This window comes from Apteryx mantelli, chromosome 2 (genome assembly GCF_036417845.1).
Source record: "Apteryx mantelli isolate bAptMan1 chromosome 2, bAptMan1.hap1, whole genome shotgun sequence".
NCBI classification, from domain to species: domain Eukaryota; kingdom Metazoa; phylum Chordata; class Aves; order Apterygiformes; family Apterygidae; genus Apteryx; species Apteryx mantelli.
In genome coordinates, this window is record NC_089979.1 from 146,846,696 (window position 1) to 146,861,740 (window position 15,045).

The following is a 15,045-nucleotide window of genomic DNA, read 5'->3' on the forward strand; positions in this document are numbered from 1 at the left end:
AACTACCCTCAGCTATATTCGTATGGAATTGGATTTTCCACGCCCTCAGACTGTAGCCTACAAGCCAAAAAAGAGGATTTCTGACTCAGGGTATTTTTGATTCTCATATTGCTTTAGCCTGTTCAATATGAACACCGCTGAATTCATGAATGGAAGAACAGAGGTTTTCTCAACACCAGTTCATGGTAATAGTTAGGCCCAGCTTTAGCGTGCCTACATGGCCCCACTAAGTTTTCTCTCACATTGACCAAGTCTGAATTTGACACAAACATTTTGTTTCTCCCTTGGCTATGATTAATTAGCTAGAACAAGCTGAAATCATGAACACGGGCCAGGCGCTGCGTTCAGCAGGGTGCCACTGACTGCCATTCAACCCTATAGCCTGCGGGTTCAGCCCTCTTTTGTGCACCAGGCCAGTCAATCACTTGCAGCTATCAGTGCAGGTCCTTGAGATATAAAATGAAAAGTAAAAACACAGTGGGTGGTGAGAGCAGAAGACTTGTTGGCCGTCTCAGTAAAAGTTGAACAAGAACTCTCTGCTGTGGTTTGCAATGACTACATCTACTTTATACGGCTATGTCCTGTTACGCTGTGTGGCTGGCACAAAAAAGCCATGTGTACCTGTAATACATGTAGTATGTAGTGGTCCTTGTGATATATGGAGGAAGCCTCTACTACTTCTTATCCAGGATTTTTTTGTTCTCTCACACTGATATAAATCAGGAGACAAGAGCTATGTATGAACTTTCAACCTAGATCCAGGAAGAGACTGTCCTTAAAAAAATTGTTGTATAGGTCAGGAACAGCTTTGATGATGTATTTTTCATCTATTTGTATAAGAACCTATGCTTAAAAATTGCTTATCTCCTAATTTTTGTTTTAGTGTTTTCCTTGGTATATTGTTTTTCATTTTATAACTTAGCAAAATAAACTTCTAAATGTGGTTGGAACATTCTATGATTTTAATAGCAATGGATAGATATCAGGCAAACAATAATTGGTCATTAGTCACTGGTAAAAATAAACATTTACTTTAAATGATGTTACCAGGATACTGTAACTCTTCCCAGTTGTACATATATTTTAGGAAATCTTATACACTGTAAAAGTAATACTGGATATCCAATGGAAGATGTTGGTGTTTTAACATCAATCATAAATCTGTCTAAAATTAGAGAGAAACATCTGAGGGTATAGCTATGTACATGAGACTAGTGTATTTATGTTCTTTTTAAATTCTATTTTAAATCAAAATATCTCCCTACCTTTTGTCACTACTTAATTGCAATTTTATTTATTTATGTTAACAGCGTACATCTGATACACCACAACTCTAGCCTGAAAAATCCAGGCCAAAATAAGCTCAGATGTATATATAGGTGTGTGTGTATATGCAAATGCATATATAATATTATATTAGATATTATGCATTATGTATTATATGTTATGCCTTATGTATCTATAAGATTTTCTGACAGATGATTCCAGCTTCACATACTATTCAACACCTAGTTTATAATTCCAACACTCAGGTCCCAGTAAATCAGCTAAGATGACAAAGTTGTAAACTTTGTTTTCCTCACTATGTCCTAAATCTTTCTACAGTAAAATTTGACTTAGGACAGATTAGGAGATTCATACTCTCTCGAGCTACCAGGATGCAGAACTTCCTAGAGAAATAAAGCAGGAATTTTGTATTGTTATTACAGAAAAAAAGGATGAGGATATTAGTCATCCAGCTAACTATAAAAGATGTTTTTACTTACATGGTTCCTGAGCCTGAATAATCCAGCTGCAGTTCTGATTGTTTGGGTATTTGGCAGGATACAGAGGAGAGGAAATTGCTGCCCCAACTGAATCTGACTCGATGAAACTTCCACATGCTTTAGAATGAAACACATATACACACACACACACACACACACACAAACACACATTTATATAAATAAAACACCTATCTTATATTCTGTAGTGAAAAGGAATGTATAAAACACAACACCCTGCAGCAATGTAAAATGAGGGTAAAATACATGACAAGAATTTGAGGGAAGTCAGAAAGACTTGGGAACAAACCTTGCCTCATACATAGCTTAAGAGAGCAATCTTGGGGCCAAAATAACTTGAGCTCAGGGTAGCCCAATCATACATCTGTTTCTCTGATCTTTTGCCTTTGTTGGCACTTAGGAAGGAAAGAACAGTGAGAAACCCTCCAGAACCTGCCTGTGCCCAAGGACTGTAGCACATGGCATTGGCATGATCCTCTTGGGAGCTGGATCAGCAAAACTGCAACTGTATGAAATGTTGCACATACTCAAAAGCTTAATCCACTGTGTAACTCTGGCTAACAGTGCTGAGCGCTTCAATGCTTAATTTCTAAGCATGCTGACTTTTCATAAACATCCAGCCACTTTATACGTAAGAGTGGGGAGTTAGGAACCAAAGTCTGGGATCCACGCATCATGCTGTGCTGCCATCCAGCAGGAAATGGGAATTACAGGGTCTTTCTCAGGGAGACAGAATCTGAGCTGCCTCCATCCCAGGCAGACTCGCCAGCTGCTTTTTGTGCACGGCCTGATCTGGTAGATGTGCTCTGAGAATATTTAGCAGGTTAGGCTGTCGTGTTTGGTATTCAGAAATGCCTAATTAGGCATCTAGCTAGGACCCCAGTAATTGGGGTTGTCAAGATTTGGGGTACTTTGGAAATTTTACTGACGAAAATTCCTTCTTTACAATTTTTCACAAAATTTTCAAAGAAAAAAAAGCTTTTGCTGGGAAAAGTGCTAACATCTAGTGAAAAGAATCCTAATAAAACAATGAGAGAAAGATTTTCTCCACAAAAACTAAACAGTTATATCTTGGGGGGGAAATGCTTTCAAAATTATTGTGAAAAAAAGAAAGAAAATCAACAATAATATGAAATTTCTTGAAAAATTCTGCCCAGCTGGAGCCATTTTTCATTAAAAAAGAAACCATGGAAAATATCAATCCACAAATTAGATTATTCATGTTTGGTGGGATTTGCTGGACTGAATCCATGTACTTCATAGATAAAGATATAAAATGCTAGGAGGAATAAGAGGCAGCTGACATGTCTGCTAGATGGCTTGCCATAGAGGGCATTTTTTTTTCCAGTCTAAAAATCTAAGATGATCCTGTGTTTTTAAATTCTTTAATCTATAATTTTACAAAATTCAGTCCTGCTAAAGATATACACTGATATGCTGCATGTATAGAAACAACACTTTCCATTATAAGCTGTGTTAAAAAATTGTACCTGATATAGACTAACTGGTGATTAGACAAACGTGTCTGTGTGAATGAAGAAACTACCTTCAGTAAAGCGAGCGCTGAAACCCCTGTGCTGGATGGTTGTATCAGAGCGCAGTCGGACATACATCACGTTCCTGGAGGTTCTGATCGGAGGAGGCTGTTGTGTCCCACAATGTTTTCCAAGAAGTGGTGCTTCACTACTGGGGCCATCATATACCTGCCACAAATGAGTGGAATGAACTACTGTATTTCAATAGAAGTATTAAGAAGACTTTTATTTCATTCCGTCTCCTGTTTTATACGCTTTGATCCTGATACAATCCTGGTATTAGCAGCGCAAACAAATTATGCATTGCCTGTTTTAATTCTGTGGCTATTTCCAAAGAATGCAGCCATTTGGGGCTGAAGCTACTGTGACCTTTATAGCAAAAAAGCATAATGTAACCCTTTTACTCTGTACATGTCTGGGATGGAAGCAACTCTACTTTAACAACTCAGATATCCCCATACATTTTGTTATTGTTTCCTGTTAATGGCTAAATATGAGTTCTTGGTAATTTTTATTCAGTTAGACTCTTAATCTTGCCTCAGTAAAGACTTCTATATCGGCTCTAACATGCCACTAGTGTATCAGTGGGACTATGACTGTGTATAAAAAGAGAAGACACTTGAGTCAGTGTTTTTACATGTATCTATCTAGTATTAAGCATCAGGGTCCATGTATCTATGCTTTATAATAGTTTTAGGGGGCTGAACTAGACACATATCTGAAGTGTCATTTATGCAGAGGGGAAAGAAGAGGGGAAAGAAATGTTCAGTATCATACAACACCAATTGTATGGCGCCTGCAGCAAGATACAGTTATGTATATGCATATGAATGCCTATATATTGCTAACTGTAGCTGAATACATGTAGCTGAATGTGAGTGAGTGTGCGTGTGTGTGTGTGCATTTTTTAGATATATACACACGCACACACAGACATATAGTTAAGTCTACCTAAATATACGCACACAATATAATTAGCTGAACAACCCAGAAGGGCTGCTTAAGAAACAATTTAATGGCATTTAACATTATCCTAAGTTGCAAAGCATAATGCACAAAAAGTCACTGAGCACAGTAAACAGATGGTTTTATAAGAACTTCACTTTAATCTTACCACAAATGCTTTTCTTCTCTTTTTCCTTCACAGCTGATAATTTTGTTTCCTTTCTTTTAGTTTCATAATCAGGAAGATAAGGCTAGCAAAGTTAAAATCAATGACTTTCTAGCCGAAGTGACATCAAAATTATAAAAAGAGAAACCTCAGAGGAGGGAAAATGGCATGGGCTCAGAGCGTCCCACCAAACTTTCCTAGCACTCAAGCAGACGTGATTTGCTGCTGCTGTGTTTGCAGCCATGGGCCACTCTCACGAGCCTTGTGCCTGGTTTCAGTGATTTGCACTGGAGCCATCGGCACAGTCATGTGACCCAGGGAGGAAGAGCCTTGGACTACTGGGCAGCAATGTGGAAGACCTGAATTCAGTTCCTGTCTCAGCATCAGCATCCTACATGACCATAGGCATGTCATTTAATATAACCTGTGACTCAGCTTCCTATTGTAAAATGGAGAAAAATAAGGGATAGTAAGAGGACTGGAAGATACTCAGGTGCTAGGAGGTAAAAAGCTAAATAAAACTGCACTTAGAACAAAATAATGCCATTGGGTTAAAGCAGATCTACTACTTAAGATTTTCTTCTTCTACTTTAAATGCCTCAGATTCTAGCAAGCCTGTGCAATGCAGTACTGATCAGTTAAAAATGTCTAACTAAACTGTGTAACACAATGCAATGTTTCTGCCTCTGCTATTCAAAGGCCTTTGAGTGCATTAGTGAGAAAAATATAACAGTAGCTGAAAAAGGGTGACCTGTCTCAAATAAACCTCCAAGCTGAGCAATAAAGCACAAAACTCCTGTTTAATCCACTGACATACTCTGCTTAGCCAATGCTGTTTTCATGAATTAAACATTTGTCCTTGGGCATATAACACTGGCTAGCTGTGTGGGACGTTGTGATGGAGTATTAAGTGTACTGCAATGTCTGGACAAATGAGCACCTGGTAAAGAGAACCATGATACCCATCCATTCAATCTTTTCTTCTGTCTTGGCATTCTGCCACGGTCAGCACTTTAATACAAACTGTGCAATGTTTATTTTTCCCCTGCACAAATATTCTGTACATTAATCAAGCTGCCTAGAGTTAAAAACCACAAACCGTGGCGTATGAAAAAAATAATGACTAACAAAATAACCCTTAGGAGTTAAGGCACTGACAGTCCCTAGACAGCAGTGAGAGGATTTTATCTGTGTGCTAGAACAGAGAATAAGCATTGTGTTGAGAGAGAGCGGAGAGAGCCTGACAGCAGTTAATGTAAACTGCTGGTTTTGATGGATTGGTGCCACTCAGCACAGCTGAGGATCTGACCGTTGACATGTGGATTGTTATGAACCTGTAGTAACTGAGCTGTCTCACTAGGGAAAACATTAAGGATGACTAACATGAGAGACTAAGTAGACATTTCATCCCAAGAGCTTTTTGGAATACAGAAGTCTTTCTGTGTTAATGCTGGGAGAAGAGCAGAGAGTCAGAAGAATGTTTTCTAAATCAAATATATTTACTGCTTCTAGGAGGCTCGTTTGAAGAAAAGTGGTGTCTCCTCTTTCAGAAAACTAGGAATGACTCTTAGCCTTTTTACTTGCTAAAAATCTGATTCATACACCAGCTCAGCATAAGTGTTACTGAGATGTTGTGGCATTTTAGGAGTTACGGCAGCTACAAGTTAAGCAGGCACAGTAGCACATAGGTATTTTCTGGCTACATCATTGTTACTCACCTGCTATTTATTAACTTAAATTATTTTGTAGGGAGGATTTCAGTCTTGAGTCTAGATAAGAAACCAAAATATTCCCTCACTAGTTCAGGGAATAGTTGTATCTCTTCATAGTGCCTTAAAGTGAATTTGAAAACATCTGAAAAATGCATTCCTGCATCTGTAATAAGTAAAGATGTATCTGCTCACAAGAATTTTTTTAAAAGCCAGATTTTCTTTTGCATTGTACATAGCAGCAATTTGCTCTTCCCCTCTCTTTACACAATGAACATAACTGAATGATTCATCTCCTTCTTGTTGAAATGAGAGGAGTACCTCAATTTGCAAAAGCACATGACAGAAAGAAGATAATTTTTGCTTTCTGAACATAAAAATCCCACATCCTAGCTGTCCTCTCTGGGAAGATTCTCTCTGCCAGCACCTGGAATAAAGTAAGTCATATCTCCACTCTAGCTCCCAGAGGTTTACATTTTCTGCATTCCTGTGTACTGCTTGTTATACTGCAGCAGGGAAGAAAAATAACATTTACTTAATCAAAGCCACTGAAGAGAATGAACTATTTCTCCCTCTCCTTTTCAGTGCCTTGTTCTACAAATGCTGCTCGCTGAGTCATGCCTTCATAGGCTCTCCAAACACTTGAAAGTCTTGCTGACCTTCACTCCTAATGTAACTTCAGATATAGTTCATTGGTTAAACACATGGGCAAAAAATACAGGAATTAGTGCACCTTCCATTTCTTTTCCTCTATTTTCCTTCAAAGAGACAAACTTGTTTGCTGTCAGACACACCCTCCAGATAGAAATAGTCTGGTACAAAAAAAGAAATTAAGTATTTATTGTTTATGTATGGTGACAGTGATACCAAAAAGTCTTCTTAAGATCTTATGCTTTCTGTAGACCAGAGAAAGTAAAGGCTGTAAATTCTCATTTAGCAGATGAAGAACTGAGGCACCATCTAAATTTAGGCACTCAACTGGGACATCCATCATCCGTGGAGAATGTGCTTTTTGGTTGCCTGGACTGCTCTTTGGAGGCCTTTCTTGCCTGCGCTGTGTCCATTGACTCTAGAGGGAACTCAGAGCAGTTACACCGTGGGTTACAGTTACATGCTTAAAATTAATTTGGCTGAACCTAGATCTGTGCTCAGGTTCACACAGGAAATCATTGAGCAGAACTGAAAAAGGCACTGGGCTTTTTGGAGGAGCAGTATAGCCAAGAAGTACCAGACCTGAGTGTTTTCCCTTCCTCCATTTTGTTCACAACTGTGGAATGGAAGACATTGCAGGAAAAAGTACATTTTCATGTGTTCCCAATGGAAAAGAATTTGCAGCAGAAATATTAAACAAAAACAAAAAACAAACTAAAACAGAAACCGGAGGAAGAAGCTCAACAAAGAACTGGCAAGTGATACTACAGCTACATGTGCCATCTCAAGTCATATCACAGGGAAAAATGAGTTGGTCTAGAAGGGGAAGGATGAAGGAAAAGGCCTTTGGTACACTCAGTGGTGGAGGGGAGCCCCAAGAGAATTCACAAAGCAAATAAAACCCATAAAGATAAGTAAAAAAATACAGAAACAAAAAAGGGTGGAACCATTGTATTACTCATACATAGTAGTTGTTCCTATATTAGAGAGAAAATAACAACCCACTAGCTTCCTTATCTACCCATATTTTCCATTTATGTTCCTCTGGATTGCAATTCCTAAGCCATTCCCAGTCATGCATATCCTTATAGATCCTCAGGCACTTTCTGTCCCCTCACTCTGTTCTTGTGCAAGGCATTTAGCAAGCCATGGAATGAGAGGAACACAAATCACATCCAGGTGTTGGAAACAAGTGGTTTTCAGCTTATTGACATACTAGGAAGAGAAAGAAACACCATCCAACCTTTTTGTTTTGTTGATCCCCCCACATTAGCACTGAAGAGCTATCCTCTACCTCACATACCACTCAGAGACCTTTGTTATCTCTTGGCTTCAAAACAGCATTCTCCCTCATCCGTTTTCAAATCACCCTGAAGGCAGGCAATGACTGATGCCCGCATTAAACTTAAATCTCCCTCCCGGTTCATATTGCTGCTTCAGTCATGTTTGCACAACTGGGGCTAATTGGCAACCTCTTCCTCCATCATCCTCCAAAAACCAAAAAAGCAGAAGCAAACAACAGATACTTGTATGGGAATAGAGGAAAAGAGGTGTCACTGTGCTGTGATGGTCCGCTAACTCCACCTTATGCAAAGAGCTCTGCCATAGCCATCTCCTCTGCCAGGTGAAGCACTGATCCCCTTTAATGAATAAAAACCTAGTGCCTGTATCTGGCCTATAAAAGTAATGGGAGTTGTGCCTATAGCTGCAGGGAGCTTATGGAGCTGAGTACTCCACAAAGCATTTAGACAGGTTTCACTGGCATCAGGTTTAAAATTGAAGCTTGGATTTCAGGTCTTTTCAGAATTTAGCCCCTAATTTGGGGACTTTTTTGCCCAGTACTGCTGTTTCAGATGGCCCATGCTTCTGCCAGGCAATCTGATGTTCTATTCCTGTATGATATCACAGAATACTCTCTTATTTTCCAGTAGATTTTCCATTTCAATAATTCCCCTAAGTGGATTTAAAAAAAATTAAACAAAAAACATAACCATGTTTCCCTGTGCTTCAGAACCAGAAAAAATGTTCACATCCACTGGACAAAGATGCTTTGTAGCCAAATGAAATCTTCAGTTCTGCTCAGCAAAATGAGGACATGTTTCCTTTTTACTGATTCAGTACAAAAAAGCTTTACGAGGTAATGCTGTTAAAAGTGATGCTGTTTTCAAAAGAGTCTCTGTTCCTGCCAACAAGAGTTCTCTGTGAATGACGATTTATCAAGGAGAGGAGGGCTGGATTTTGGGCTAGAGCCACTGTGCTTTATCCACCTTGTACCAATCACACATGCCTTTGTACTGAGTGAAGTGCAATCTGACATCAAAGGTCAGGATTTCATGTTCCTGCTACTACAGGGCCAAGTGTGGGACATGGAGAGCTCTTCGTTGTCGTACGCTGATTGAGCAGCAATCTGAATTTCCGTGAGATCAACAAAAGCTCACAAACTGATAGCAATGTGAAGCTTTTAAGAGGGCAGACTCTCTAATGAAGCAATTAAACAGCCAGCTGAGGAGCACCTGAGTACACAGTGCACACAGAATGAAAGCCAGCAAACCCAAACTCCTTCTGGGCATGGACCTCCCTCTCTCCTGAGTTTTGTAACCGAGTGTGGGCAACCCATTACAGATGTGGGCAGTCTGTCTTATGGGTTGGAACAAGCTGTGGTAACCTGCACCGTAGTTCAGATGAAAAAGGGTGTCATAATAACAGCCATCGATATACAGGGCTGTCCCTTCAGTACTACTGATAACTCACACCACCAAAAAGAAAAACACACTGACAGGATGCCGCATGCTCCACTCTCAACAAAAGATCCTTACACATATAAATGTACACATATAAGGATCATGGTAGAATGGACAAATGCATTTGTGAAGCCTGCTCCAGTGGTGGAGCAAAGGGAGCTAGATCATAATTCTTTAGCTTTAAATTTAAGCCTTAGATTGTCAATGAATAAATACAGAACATGACTATGCAACAAACAGCCTGAAGCCAGCTGCAGCCTAGGTTGCACAGTGAACTTCCTCTTTTGCAAGCATTTTGCCAGACTCATTAAGGAAACTTTTGAAATTTCTATTTTTACTTACTGCAACACTGTCATAGTTACACGAGTTGTGATCTTCAATGTCAAAATCCGTGAAGTTCAGTAGGACTCTGTGACTGTAGTCAACTTGGATAACCCAAGAACAGTCTGTGTTGTTATTATAAGGCTCAGGATAGTTTGGAGAATGGATTTCACCACTGGTAGCTTGGAAAATACCACCACAGCCTGAAAAGGATATGATCAGTTTTAACCATAATAGCTCATTTATCCTTAGCAAGATTCTATCTTTACTTTTAAACTGAAGGAACATCACCTCCATCTTTGTATTGTCTACATTAAACCTGTGTAAAATGAGCACTCCATCTGTTTAAGTGTCTTTTCTACAGCCAAAATCACTGTAAAATGACTACCACGAAAGTATAACATTATCATATTTGCTGAATATGCAACAACAATGCTTGTGAGTTTCTTTCTAGCCCCAGGTTGGTAGGAAATGACCTACAGGCTGAAGTATTAGGACTGGTATTTCTCTATCCTACATACTATAAAAACAATTAAAAATATAATTCATATGAATGCCACAGACCTTTTATACTTAGGTGACTGGCTAACCTAGTACACTGAGAAAGCAATGATTAGGCCCAGCTGAGCGTAGGGGTGAGAAAAAGATTTTGGAAAATATGAGGACAGCTGGGAGCTCCATTTTCTCATGAGCAATACAGCGATTACAAGCCTCAAGATTTTACTTCTCTTTCTATATAGTTGAGGGCTTCCTGACGACTCCAGTTCACCCCCAGCTATTTCTGACCAGAACAGCTCCAGCGCTCATGAACATCTGAATAGCCCAGAATGATGGATCCTGTGCGGGTAACACCAGGACTTTCAATGGGACTAACACAAACAAACGGACTTTTATGTGATGCAAAGAGATGAAGTGGGGTGAGAGAAAGACACAGGGACTGCTGGAGATGGAGACAGCCTGCTGGAAGGATAAAAACTACACTGCTATTAGGCTCCGGTGAGAGGGTATTTTAGAGGCGAGAGGGGGAGTTGAAGTACAACAGGCAAGATAAAGGGATGAGAAAGCTTCAGGGGGGCTAAGTAGTTTGGAAAAAATAAGCCAGCAAATCTTGGAAGGGGATTAATTCAAAGGACTATTGTAAACTGTCTTTTTATTCAAAGAAATCTTGTGCCTTTCTCATAAAACTTGTGAGAATGGAGAAGTTTGAACCCTGACAGACCAATGAATCAGTGTATTTAATCAAGTGAAACTGCAAGAATTAAAGTCTGCCTCTTCTCACTTTTCATTGCAATTATGTACTGGTAATTAGACTTTTCATAAGAACTCCCATGTAGAAACATGTGGTGGGGTGCTTTAAACATTTCTCTTCTTTCACTGATTACCAGTAAGACTTTGAACAAATAATCACATGGGGGACGGATGAACCTTGTGTAGTTCAAGGATTTACTAATCACTCCAAATATTTTTGCAGTTCACTGAGTTCTCCAAGCTAAGCCACGTTCTCAGTATTTTTCACTTTATAATTTAAAACCAGAAGCATCATTCAGTTAATTAAAGGCTGTATGTGTGCGTGTGCGTGAGAAATCACTGGCATACACTCCAGTTCTCCCCCAGCTATTTCTGACCAGAACAGCTCCATGTCTTAATTCATTACGTATAGAAGAAACAGGTAGACTGTAACAATACATATAAATAGACTTAAATATACGCCAGTTAGATGATTTCTTTCTCACTGTTTTCCTCTGTGTGTTTTTCAGCATTTCTCTTAGTGGAACCAAATCCAGTAACATCCTAATTCTCCTTAGCTTTCAATCTTATACTGCTTGACTACTTTACATGTTTGCATGGCTGATCCTCAATTCTTCTCAGACTTCCTGAATTTCTCATGGCATTAATCGGCACACTCACCACCTGGTTTTTCATGCCAGGAGGCATTGAAACCTTTCCCAGTCACTGCTGCATCTGTCTTGAAATGGACAACAACTGCATTGCCTGTGGTGGAGACTCGCAGTGGGTTCTGCGCTGATCTTGAAATACACAGCTGGGCTAGTCTAGGAGAAAGAAAATCAGGTCCACCATAGACCTAGAAATAGAAGAACACTGTCAGTCAGAGGTTTTCAAAGACACCATCTGCTATAGTAGAATACATCAGAACTGCTTCGACAGGAGAAAAAAAATCTCATGTAAATATTGAAAGTGATTCCACATTTTTAAGCGTAAGGTAGCTAGTAAAGTTATCTTCTCTGAAGGTTTGCTTGGTGTCTGAAACACCTGGAACAAGTATGCAATTCTAGATGATTTCAAAACAGCTTTGCATTAAACAAGAATTTTCTGCTTTGGAGACTTTGCCACGTTCTTCCTCGATCCCTCCTGGGTTAGCATCTTCTTTCTGTGAGGATATAAAAGTACATCTTTTGTGTGCTTGTGCAAACAAACTATCTCTTTGCTGGAACTTATGCTGCTGTTTTGTGCCTTTATGTTTAAAAGCACAGTTAAGATTGATCTTTTTTTAATTGGAACCAGATTTGATCATTCTCTCTGATAAAATAAAACACTTTGCAATTCCCGTAACTTCAATGGCAGAATCAGGATCCAAACTATGGGATTTGGGCCAAGGAAGTAAACGATATTCTAACACCCTACAGAAACAAGGATATGTATCAGACTATGCCACAGAAAATAAGTTTCAGCTTTTCAGAGTTAGTATTTCTTTTCAGAAGAGTGTTCCTCAGATAGCTACAAGCCAGAAAAACACCAGTCTCTTAAGCATCATCGACAATGTTGTGTACTTTAAAACGCAGTATTAAACCCATTCAAGTGAATTAGATTGTTTGGCTGGAGCCTTGTAATTCTGTTTCTTGTTTTCCGAATGGGATGTGGGATAATAGTTTGCACCCATTTGTAACTGGTGGACCTGGCTCATCTTCATTAGTCTGGCCTTTTACAGTCAACGGAGACACACATGCTTAGAACAGTTTTCAAAACCAGGAATGATTTTGGTGCCTGGTTCCTCAGTGATCAAATTTTCTTGGCTTCTTGTGTGTTAATGAAATGCTGCCCGATGTTTTGGTCTCCTGCCTCCCATTGGGATCTCTCTGGTGAGACAGCAGCTCCAAAAGTCAGCTTGACAGTAAGCTCAAATGGGAATACTGTTGATGGAGGCACTGAATGAAGAGTGTGCTACTGCCCTTCTAGCAATAGTTAGAACAGTAACAGCCATTCTCACCTGTATCAGCACACATTGTATATACATCCTGAAGCTAAACTAGAGGATGACAAGTTCTAACAACAAAACCAGGGACTAGAAAGATGGGGCAACAATTCCTATCAAGATTTTTCACCAACAGCATCCCAGATTTGTTCCAATATTTTTCTAGTCTGGTAAACATCAAAAAGGTCAGAAAAAGCAATCTGTACATCTTTCTCAGAAAGTGGCAGCACCACAAGAACCAGTCTGCTCTATGGCCCTTTTACCTCTGATCATGTGAGACAAGGGCAAACAAAATATTTTAATAAGCTCTACCTGACACTTGCTAACTTCAGAAGAAGTTTGAGTTCAGTCCAAGCTAAATATCTGAGCAAGTCTTATAAATAGCTGAACTAGTTCCACCACCTCCAGAGACAAGCGTAGTGCATTGCTACATAATCTGATTGACTGTGTGCTCACTTAATGTTCACAGTGCCTGACCCTGCTCTGCCAATAGAGGTACAGGCAAAAGAACTTTTTTTTTTAAAACAGAAAAAATATTCAGTGATTCCAGAGGAATGTGGCACCTCAGAAGCTGAAGATCCTGTCCCCAGAAGCAACAAGAAATGAATTGTTCTATAAACATGATGCTCTGTAAGATGTTCAGAGGATTCCCTTTTATTTTAGTGGCTGATTTGGCACGCTTAATTATTTTATTTAATTTTGACTGAGACCAGCACTATTATGCTTTCTACAGGGAGGCTGCATGAATTGAATGCATAATGGCTCCTCTGCCAAATCAGTCATCTCAAGGCATTCAGGAGAAGTCAGAAGGGATGAAATTGCAGCTCAAATTCTGACTTCATTCTGTAATGAAGCAGCCACAGTGCTGGGAAGAAGTATGTTTGTCCGCTGGAAGCTCAGCGTCTTCAGCAAATGCTTGGCTGCTTGCGAGGCCCAACAACAGCTGCATTTGTCAGAAGTCTGTTCAAAATGTGAATTTTAAAATGTGTTTGTGGTATATCTCCCTGAGTCAGAGCCACAGCGTGGGACCCAGTGGGAACACATGCTCTTAATCATCTAAACCTGCCCAATGAAGCTATGTGGCAAAGGAAACAGCAGGAGTATTCAGCTCTGATATGCATCATGGACTGGCCTCTCACATCATCCCCAGTGCTCCCCGGGGCCATCTGCACACCATGGGCAAGGGGAGGCAGCCCAGCTCTAACATAAGGCCTGCTGATTTCTGTACTATTACCTCAGGAATTAAATTGGTCCAAGCTGAACACATACAGTTAGAGCTGGACTGTCAAAAGAAAATTAAGGATGGGAAAGAAATATTGATGGGAAGCTGAGTTTTGTGGGTTTCCTTTACATTGTTAGCTGTTTGGCAATGGCCTTTTGCACAGTTTCAAAACCAAAAGCACTAGTCAAAGCCATGCTCTTTACAGTTAGGAGTGTATTTTCTTTTCTCCTTTAGGTCAGTTCAGCTAATCAGATGCTTTCACAAGGGCTGGAACAAAACAGGCCAGAGCGTTTCCATGACAAAAAACAATAAAAATGTTACTTTTGGCTCCAAAGCGGAAAACCAATAGTTACCACATGAAAAAAGGAGAGGGAAAAGAGAATGGATGGAAAGAATGAATTCCAGGGAGTGGTTCACAAAGAGTCACAGGATGTCCGAGCTGCAGAGAGATAAAAATACAAATAAAAACATTTAGTCTGATCTGAGCACCTGATCCAGAGATGAAATAATGTTGGATGGAATAGCGGGGATGGAGGACACTGCCATAAAGTCCATGGTTTTAATCTGTTCTTACCATTTGCTTCTGCTCCGTTAGCTCCATTTATTGTTACCAGTCAGCATTCCAGAGTTATGAGCAACAGAAAGTTGTTTTCATGTGGTTGGTCCACCCTCATGACACAGATTTCTGGGAATAAAACTGATCCCTGTTCAGATATAACTGCCAGCAAAGAGAGAGCCTGACTTTGACAGAGAAACAAGA

The 15,045-nt window shown here is 39.7% G+C and overlaps 1 protein-coding gene across 1 annotated transcript in view; it reads right to left on the reverse strand.

The window, feature by feature from the left end:
- Positions 1 to 15,045, reverse strand: part of CUBN (cubilin) — a 155,490-nt gene that overhangs the window by 62,472 nt on the left and 77,973 nt on the right. The window contains exons 31-34 of the mRNA XM_013941561.2: positions 11,761 to 11,935; positions 9,874 to 10,055; positions 3,331 to 3,487; positions 1,767 to 1,883 (exon numbers count right to left, since the gene is read on the reverse strand). Coding sequence (XP_013797015.2) covers positions 1,767 to 1,883; positions 3,331 to 3,487; positions 9,874 to 10,055; positions 11,761 to 11,935 — 631 coding nt within the window. The remainder of the gene's footprint in view (positions 1 to 1,766; positions 1,884 to 3,330; positions 3,488 to 9,873; positions 10,056 to 11,760; positions 11,936 to 15,045) is intronic.